This window comes from Podarcis vaucheri (genome assembly GCF_965113315.1).
Source record: "Podarcis vaucheri genome assembly, chromosome: 7".
Taxonomy (NCBI): Eukaryota; Metazoa; Chordata; class Lepidosauria; order Squamata; family Lacertidae; genus Podarcis; species Podarcis vaucheri.
Window position 1 is genome coordinate 17,870,627 of NC_138765.1, and position 10,057 is coordinate 17,880,683.

The following is a 10,057-nucleotide window of genomic DNA, read 5'->3' on the forward strand; positions in this document are numbered from 1 at the left end:
CCTCCACCCAAACTAGGGATAGGAAGATCCGCTAAGATCGGTTCTCTCAGTCTCTTTGTTTACCCAGTCTTAAATGCAGCTCTCCACATTTCTGTGGCAGATTTCCCTTTTTTAAAGCACTCTTTGTATTCTTTGGCATTTGGGGGTAGAATTCTCCTAATAAACACACTTTTGTACGCAGTTGAAGCTAATGTACACATTTTTGAAGTAATTTCCCCTAATATGACGTCTTTTTATCTTGTTGACCACCCTGAGACCCGTGGGTATAGGGCAGTATACAAAATTTAATGAATAATAATAATGATGTTGTTTTCTGCATTTTCCCCATAGTAAATTCCCCTGGTAAATGTGAGCACAAGACGAGATGAGCACCTGAGCTGATGCAACAGGGCTTGTCCTGTGTTCTTAACCCCTTCTTTCCCTCCCTATCATTTTCCATTTATGAAAATCCTGAGACGGGTTAAAAGTAGATCAAATTGAGCCCGAAGGACTTCCCTGCCACAAAACTTTTTTGAAGGCTGATTCTGAAACATCGCTGACACCCCTGCTTCATCAGCAACCACCTCAGAATCCAAGGTGGTCTGTGAATACCCCCAAAGTGGGGGTATTTGCTTCTGCCTTGTTCAGCGTGAATATATAGCCCTATTGCTTGGGCCTCGAACCTATGAAAAGCAATAGGACAGAATGCTTCACTGAATAGCTTCCTTACACAAAACACAAGAGAAGAAAACCCCTGATTCCAATTGCAATTGATTTCAACCTGAGGTTTATTTTCACTCAGTGAATCAGAGAAAATCCATCTGGGAGGCCCAACTGAAGTATGAAAAAGTTGCCTATAGATAGGTGGAAGGCTTGATTGAAGACAGAGCTTTTACAGCCCCATGCAGGTCCCTTTACACGAGGATCTTTAAGAGCAGGAGGAGCCCAGAGAAGGGTGGGAGGAGAAAGCCAGAGCATCGAGATCCCTGAGAAACCTCTGGAATGCATGTCGCCCTCCTAATCAGATCAGCATTTCCCAAAATGGGACTGCGGCCACTTTTTATTGAGGAACAGACAGACTTAGTAGTACAGCCTTTCATGGTTCTGTCCACACTGCTTGTTTCTGGAAATGGAAGAGAAGAGAGGAGATTATGGGAATCATAACGCCTTTTAGCTATTCTCCAAATCGCACGTTTTTCCTGGATAGTGGAGCTCAATGATGGCCCAGTGTAAGGATGAGCAAATCAGTCCATCTCAGTTTCTCATTTTTCCAGTCTTAAATTCAGTTCTCCACATTTGCACATCAGATTGCTATTTTCCCCATGAAATATTTCCCATGAAAACTCATGACCATTTCAGTCTTTCCTCCAATAAACACTGGGTTGTAGGCAAATTTTGCCAAATATACACCTTTCTATATTTTGGAAATTTACCTAATAGAATGCATTTTGTATGTGATTTTTACTAATATGCATATTTCTTCTTCCATAGTTTACACCCAATAAATGCATTTTCATAGACATTCCCGGGTGGAGAACAGCAAAGCAAAAATTGGCACGATGCAAATTTCGGCAGGCAGCTTTCTAACAATATGCAACCAAAGCATTTACATGAGAAACAGCTGAAAGAAGAAGCCTGTGTGATTTAACTCAGAAGATAAGAGGTAGGATTTTTTATTTTTTAAAAAACGCATCTTATGGAAGGGAATAGCGGCAGTCTGCTTGTTCCTCTGAACTCAGCATGGCTCAGATTATACGTGATGATTATATCTGATGATATTGTCTTCCAAAGCAACTACTCTATTCTGAACTTTAAAAATGGAAAGTGTAATGCTGGTGGTCAACAAAAGAGGTTTAAAGACTGTCTCAAGGCAAATCTAAAAAAATGTAGTATAAACACTGACAACTGGGAAACACTGGCCTGCGAGCACTCCATTTGGAGAACAGCCTTTACCAAAGGTGTTATAGGCTTTGAAGACACTTGAACTCAGGGCGCAAGGGAGAAATGTGCTAGGAGGAAGGCACGCTTGGCAAATCCACACCTTGATCAACTCCTGTCTGGAAACCAATGCCCCCACTGTGGAAGGATGAGTGGATCCAGAATTGGCCTCCACAGTCACTTACAGACTCATTGTTAAAACCGTGTTTATGGAAGACAATCTCACTCGGCTACGAGGGATCACCAAAGAAGAAGATGATGATGTTACATAACCTAGAAAATTGGTGGGGAGGATGTGGACTTCAAGGGATGCAATGTCTGGGCCAGTGCTTACGGGCATGTGAATGTGAAGACACGTCAAAGCAGTACACGTTCTGTCCTGTGCAGTTCACCATCTCTTCTTTGCACGTGTCCGACCACACGTGGCAGGCAGGGCACTGCTTTCCGTTCATTCTGGTTTCAATCGGTGGAACTGAAAACAAGGTGTGGAAACGCTTAAGGGTTTGGAGGAGGCAGCTCGGTTGTTTACAGCTGTGGACAGGACCGGCCTTACAGGGAGCCACAAAATGGCGCACCCATCTCCACCAGGGAACATCTAGATCGGGAACAAGGGGGAAAGGAAGATCTAAAGTGGGTTTTGGTGCCCTTGTGGATCCCACTGACCAAGACGGTCACTTCACGTTTCCTCATGGACAGCACAGCCCCGGTTGTAGAGGGAGGGTATGCTGCCTGACCAAACTCTTTCAGCCTTCAGCCATCTTCCATTTCCCAACCTTCCTGCTTACACCCAGTAGGTGGAACTGGCTGTGGCAGCTTCCTCCTCCTTATTCTCAGCATTGCCGCTGAGAAGGAGTGAGAAGGAACAGGACCATAACTCTCTGCTTTGCACTCCCTGCAGGTCCCAAGTAGCACCAGCCACTACTAGGCCAAAGCACAGCTAATTATATCTACCTTCAAGGTGGTTGTGAAAAGGGCGAGATATATTCATAGGGAAGGCAGCTAGTAGCTTTGAAGGTTAAAGGCCACTTCCACATTTACAGACCATACGGCAAAAATCAGAGACTCAGGGGCATGTCACATGCGCACACCTGGCTTCAGGGAACAGGTGGAAGGAAGGACATGGCGAGGGAAGAAGATTGGGGAGAGGAGCTAGCCCCCAACCCCATTATATACCCACATTTGGATTCAATTTTTTTGCACAAATTTCCGATGCAACAGTACACAACTGTCCTCATGAATCTTCCAGGTCCAAAGTACAATTCAGTGGCAGAACTGGTACAGATGTTAGCAGTTGCACAGTCTTTGTCTATAGTATGTTCCTTTTTTCCATCTGCAATGGAAGATGGGGGGGAGGGAGATGGTTAATTTCATTTTACCACCTTTGCTTCCCACCTTTCCTCCTAGGAATGCATGTCAGCTGACATGGTTCACCCCATTCCATCCTCAGGACTGGTTAGTCTGTGAGATTGGGCCAAGGTCATCCAATCAGCTTCATTGGTCTCCCCAGCCGTAATCCAACACCTTAAACCAGCATGCCAGACTGGCTTCCATTTTATTCAGTCATCAAGATGATGAGCAGGGTTGTGTTTGGAAGGATGATGTAAAGATTAGGAATGGGTAAATATGTCGGTTTTGGATTTTCTCTCTTTTCCGAATCTTATTCAGTTCTCCACATTTCTGCATCAGAGACAGATATAGTGTCTTCCAAATGTAGCATGTTGTGTTATATTTTCCCAAAGGAGTGAAAATTGTTCTGGCCAATTTACAACAAAACACATCATTGATTTTTCAGTATTTTTTTTCTTTAGTTCTTAAGATTTCTAAATCTGAGGCAGGGTGCGGGTAGAGAAGCAGGAATGGTTTAACAACTCCTACAAATGATTCCCAGTTAGTTCATTCCTTAAAACAGGGGCAGACCCCAGCACGGTCACCTTGAGATATTGTGGACCACAGTTCCCCATCATCCCTGCCCATTGGCTATTGTGGCTGGTGCTGATGGGAGCTGTTGTCCAAAATATTGGTTTGTTTGTTTGTTTGTAATCCATACTTTCATTATAATATACAAAGGTGATAAATGATAGACGTTAAAAGCAAATCGGCAAAAGCATCCATAAAAACATCATCAAAAATATCAATAAATACTGGTTGATTAAAAAAGAAGACCTATACAGCCTCCAGAAGACATCACATTGTTCATGGCTGCTTGCAAGGCTGTAGACAGGGTTTGGCAAAGCTAAGAAAAGCATGTGACATTATTGAACCTTCTGAAAAATCTGTGGCTAGTATTGTCTATTCCTCCAGCGTAGTCCTATGTTGTATTCAATCTTGTCTGTTAGTCACTTCAGGATGTGACTGGATTTGAGGAACTGGCTATTTATTGTGTATCTTGGTGCTGAAGCCTAATCCTTCTCGAACCAATATCCAATCCAATCTGGGTGCTGTAAGGCACCTTCTATTCCTCATTTTCTAAGACGCCACTGTGGCGTTTGCCCTCCTAGGTGGGTCATAAGGAAAGGGTTAAATGAGTGTGAAGTGATTGGCCAGTGGGAACCCAAGGGGAGGAGTTAGAGTTACAGTTGGAGTTGTTTGGAAGTCAGTTGGGAGTTGGAGAAGGAAGAGGGAGGATAAGTCTAATAATAATAATAATAATAAATTCTATATATCCTGCCCTCCCCAGCCGAAGCCGGGCTCAGGGCGGCTAACAACAATAAAATAGTACAAAAGTACAGCATAAACAACACTCTAAAATCATTCATAATTAAATTAATTAATTCAAGCCACTGGCAACCATTGGGCCAGAGCTCTGTGGGTTGGTCTAGTTTTGATGTGTGAGAATGAGAGAAACTGTTAGGAGGAGTCTGATAGACAGTTGGAATAATCAATTAAAAGTTATCAGGAAGGTATAGGCCGGTATAGGAACTAAGGATAAGAAACTGACAAGAAAAATTATCTGAAACCATAAACTTGTTCACGCTTATAAAATAAACTTGATTATTTGTTTTGATGTTAACAACTGTCTGGACTCAGTGTGTACCCAAGAGAAACAGGTTGGCGGCAGCGGGAAAGTGATCATAGTGATGGCACAGGGATCAATAGACCGTCAAACGTCTGGGGACACTGTGTGATCGCCACAGCCACCTACTCCATTTGCTGCCTGGAATCTGGTAGCAATGGGTTCTTGTGGCACTGAAACCCACTATTAAAGCAGAGCAGCTGCACTTAATTGGCCCTTAAATCACCTTAGTCTGTGTCAGACTGAAGGCATGAGTCAATTAGTTTGTTCCCTGGGGTGGTTTGCTAGAGATAATTAACAAGGCGGAGGGCCCATACAATACTAGTAGCAAGTGACTTTGACTGATCCTGTCCTTTGCCCTCTGCCATCACGGCAAAGGCCATAGCTTAGTGTTAGAACACCTGCTGTGGATGCAGAACATCCCAGGTTCAGCCCCTGCCATCTCCAGGTAAGACTGGGAGAGGGATTCTCTGTCTGAGGTCAGGGCAGTGGCGTAGTGTGGGTTGTCAGCACCCGGGGCAAGGCAAGTAATTTGCGCCCCCTAACCCGTGGATTTTAGCACCCGAGTGTGAGCGCACGCCCCCCCCCCATGTTGCACCCAGTGCGGCCGGCACCCTTGGCACCCCCCACGCTACGCCACTGTTCCAACGTTCAGCTTCACTGGATGCCCACGAGTTATATTGTACAGAGAGAGGGATAAAAACTTTCCTCTCTGTCCACTCTCTCCTTGCCATGCCTTAGTTTTGCAGGCTTCTCTCCTGTCGCCTCTTGCTTGCCTTTTCTCTAAGCTAAAAACAAACCCAAGGCTGCCGCCTTTCCTCAGGGCACCGGCTCCATCCCCTTGCTTAGATTCCCTCTACCAAAGCTGAAAGCAGCCTGAAGTTCCTCCTGATCGTGAATGGGAAACAGCTGGCGAAGCCGGCGGCCTGCCAGGGAAGGGATCTCTTCCTAACCTGCTCCACGGAGCCCGTTCCTTGCAAGCGCTCCCTGTCCCTCGGATGGCGAGCGCCTTTGGAAACGCGGAGCAGGCGCTTGCCGGCGAGCAGCCCCCCGCCCCTTCCCAAGCTAATCCTTTTAAAATCGAAAGCCTCTTAACCCGCTGGCGAGAGGCTTAGCCGGGCCTCGCCCGCCCATCGGCTTCCTCTCGGAGGTTTTTGGGGAGCGCAGGGCCGGCCAGGCGTCGGTGGTGGCATCGGCGCTGCTGCAGCAGCTGCTCCTCCTGCGAGCAGTGAGTGGAGCGCAGCCGCAGTGGCGGCGGGGGGCGCGCGCGCTAGGGCGCAAGGCTGGCGGTGGTGGCGGGGAGCCCGGCGGAGGAAGGAACTTGTCCCTTCCCTCTGGACACGCGCCCCCCCAGATGTTGCGCCCGGTGCGGCAGGCACCCTTGGCACCCCCCACGCTACGCCACTGGGTCATGGGACCAGCCAGCATAGACAGTACTGAGCAAAATGTACCAATGATCTGACTCCACTTCTGCTTCAATAATCTCTCTCCCACTCACCTACAGTATTTTCAGTGTATGCGATCATGCAGGCATTTTTCTCCAGAGGGCAGGCCTTCTTAGGTCCTGTACAGTTGGTGCCATTGCTGAAACAAATCTCACACTCTAAAGAAGCAACTGGAAGAAGGAAAAGGAGGAGGCTGGGAGGCCATTTTTTAAGGACTCACCCTATTCAGTTGATTGTAAAAGGTAAAGGGGTAAAGGGACCCCTGACCATTAGGTCCAGTTGTGACCGACTCTGGGGTTGCGGCGCTCATCTCGCTGTACTAGCCGAGGGAGCTGGCATACAGCTTCTGGGTCATGTGGCCAGCATGACTAAGCCGCTTCTGGCAAACCAGAGCAGTGCACAGAAATGCCGTTTACCTTCCCTCTGGAGCGGTACCTATTTATCTACTTGCACTTTCACGTGCTTTCGAGCTGCTAGGTTGGCAGGAGCAGGGACCAAGCAATGGGAGCTCACCCCGTTGCAGGGATTCGAACCGCCAATCTTCTGATCAGCAAGTCCTAGGCTCTGTGGTTTAACCCACAGCGCCACCCGCATCCCTTGCTCAGTTGATTGTACTTTATTTCAAACCTTCATTGGAGGTTTTTAAGCAGAGGTTGGCTGGTCATCTGTCATGGGTGCTTTGGTTGAGATCTCTGCATCGCAGGGGGTTAGACTGGATGACCCAACTCTAAAATTCTATGATACTATGATTCATGTTGTGTTTTAAATTGCTGTAACCTGCCCTGTAACCTAGGTGTGAAGGGAAGGAAGTAAACCAAATAATAATAATAATTTTGTTCCCATTTTCTGAAACTCCTTGACTATTCATCTTAGGGAACTGTGTTCATTATACTGCAATTTTTCATTGTGCAAGTTGTATTCTCTGATCCATGTTGTAGATAATTTTTTTTTAAAATAAAAATGAAAACACAATACAGTATGAAAATCAGCGAAAACCATTTCTTGTTGTTGTTGGGCATCTACCTGTCTTGAGAGGCAATGGAGTGTACCTTCAGGGGCGAAGTCAAACCAGTGAAGAATCACAGCACCTGCTGGGGCTGCAGAGACTGGCAACTCGTAACTGCTGCCTCTTGCGTTGTTTTTGCTGGATTAGCAGCACTGAAGTGACCTCTCCCTGCCACAAGCCTGGGCAGCGTGTATGGAGGTCCTGGGCTGCCCAGGCAATAAATAAAATCCCCCTCTCAGCCTCACTGATATGGTCCAAAGGAAATCAGAGAATACACCTGGCACCAGTTTTGTTGTAGGAGTTGCCAGAAGGAGGCGTACAAAACGCCTTCCAACTGTCTTAGGAACTCCACTTGGAGTTTGTTGTAGGGTTTACTCCTTTAACCTTTTCTTCTCCCAAAAATATCCCTCAATTTACAACCAAAATAACAAGTTAAAGTGGTGAGTCTACAGCATACCCTCCAACATTTCTCTGATGAAAATAGGGATGTCCCATTCCATAATGATATTTTTACTATTTATATCCCACACATCTTATTGGGTTGCCCCATCACTTTGGGCAGCTTCCAACACATATAAATACATAATCAAACATTAAACATTTTTAAAAAACCCTTCCCTTTATAGGATTGCCTTCACATGGCTCGGGCGTTGGATAACTCCATACCCTCCAACATTTCTCCAGTGAAAATAGGGACATCCTAAGGAAAAGCGGGACATTCTGGGATCAAATCAGAAATCAGGACGGCTTCTCTAAATCTGGGACTGTCCCTAGAAAATAGGGACACTCGGAGGGTGTGCTGCAGCATATGAAAAAATTGTACAATGAAGGTGCACCTTTGCAGGAAGGGAAATGCACAGATTTTTCAGAAGACAGTGCACAGTAATAATGTATAAATTAACATGCTATATTCAGGTAGGTAGCCGTGTTGGTCTGACGCAGTCGAAATAAATAAAAAATTGTCTGGTAGCACCTTAGAGACCAACTACGATAAGTTTGTTCTGGGTATAAGTTTTCGTGTGCATGCATGATATCTGCAAAAGTGTACATGCACATGAAAGCTTATACCCAGAACAAACTTAGTTGGTCTCTAAGGTGCCACTGGACATTTTTATTTATTTATTTTAACATGCTATGTACAGGCAAGCAAAAATGTGACCTATTAGATTGAAGCTGTTGAAAAATGTACAGTTTGCATCTCTCTTTTGAACAAGACCATGCTCCTTGGTTTCTTTATTTCAAAAATTGCTCGCAACAATTGCTTTCCACACAATTTCTTTTTAAATTGCAAATTTAAAGGAATTACAAGACCTTGTGGGTGCCTTTCCGTCTTATGCCCCTACCAGTCTCATGAAACCAGCTTGCATCTGACCCCAGCTACCCCAGTGGAATAAATTTAAAGTGAGTGAGCTGTCCTTCCTTACCTCCTTACCTGTTGTAAGGAGGGCGAAAAAGAAGAAAAATTCCACGAGAGCCTGCATGGTGATGGGAAGTCCAGAGAAGCTGTCACCAAGGTGAATCAAATACTCTGGCTCAAAGGACCTGTAAGGACAGCAAGGGGGGAGGGAGTCAGCCAACACCTTTGCAGAGTATCATAGGTTGCTGGCACCTGGGGCAGGGCAAGTGTTGCGCCCCCTGGTGGATTGGGTAGCTGGGGTGAAGATTCCTCCACCAAGGAACCGAGAGGAGCTTGCCTGGCTGCCCAGAGCAGCACAGAATGGCTCAGAGAGGCTCCTAGCCAGAGTGGAGAGGTGTGATTTTTGCACACACACCCCTGGGGCCTGAATCCTTGGGAGGGGCCAACCTGGTTAACTTCTAGGTACATAACCTGTTGATGAGTGGATGTTGCGTTCAGGTACACGCCATCAGCAGGAGTAACCGAACAGCTGGAGGGATGGATTGATCATAGCTGAATCCCGCTGAACACAATGCACCCCACCTTGAAGCAGGTGTTCAGTCTACCTCCACTAACTGCCGTCTAAGCCACTAAGATTCTGTTTCCCTTAAAGCAACAGTACCTAAGTCATCAGAACACTTGGGGGCAGGAGAGTGTCTCCCTCGGAATGGTATCAAGGGGTTCAATGAGGCTGAGGGTACGTTCTGTCATATGTGGTTAACTTCTAAAAGAGTAAAAGAGTATTGGGAAATAATTTATAATGAATTGAAAAAAATGTTTTAAAGTACTTAAAATAAAAAGAGTCCCGGGGGGGGGGGTAATTCAGGTGGAAATTCCCAGGTGTCAAAAAAGGCTATTTATGTATGCCACCACTGCTGTTTTGTTAGCCACAAAATGGGAAGTGAGCGAGGTCCCAGCTAAATAAGAATGGCAACTTAAACTAATGGAATACATGCAGCTGGCAGATGTAACTTACAGAATAAGAGAACAAGAAGAATATACATTTAAAGAAGATTGGAAAATGTTTAATGAATATATGGGTGAAAAGTGTGTACATTTGAAAACATTGGCCACATTAAGATAAATTCAACACTGTAAATAAGTGAATGCAAAGGACCTGAAATAAGTCATCAGGATTGAGGGTAGGATTTACAGACCATTTTAGCTAATAGAGGATGTCTTCCTAAGATGTTATTATTGTCGTAGTTATTATTAATGCACTTCATTATCCACCCTTCACACTAGGGTCGCTGGGCAGATGAAAGCAATTAAAACAGAAC

At 45.5% G+C, this 10,057-nt stretch overlaps 1 protein-coding gene across 2 annotated transcripts; it reads right to left on the reverse strand.

Moving 5' to 3' along the window:
• Window positions 1–749: 749 nt before the first annotated feature.
• Window positions 750–9,376, reverse strand: LOC309537296 (phospholipase A2 inhibitor and Ly6/PLAUR domain-containing protein-like). 2 transcript variants are annotated; one of them, XM_082232124.1, is made up of 6 exons: window positions 9,210–9,376; window positions 8,814–8,923; window positions 6,429–6,545; window positions 3,095–3,247; window positions 2,252–2,389; window positions 750–1,102 (listed from the first exon to the last, which is right to left on the reverse strand). In XM_082232124.1, the coding sequence occupies exons 2-6, from the start codon at window positions 8,860–8,862 to the stop codon at window positions 894–896; spliced, it is 666 nt and encodes a 221-aa protein (XP_082088250.1). In that variant the 5' UTR covers window positions 8,863–8,923; window positions 9,210–9,376; the 3' UTR covers window positions 750–893. The 2 variants fall into 2 exon arrangements, with proteins under 2 accessions (XP_082088250.1, XP_082088251.1); XM_082232125.1 differs by having other exon boundaries at window positions 9,186–9,376.
• Between the last annotated feature and the right edge of the window lie 681 nt (window positions 9,377–10,057).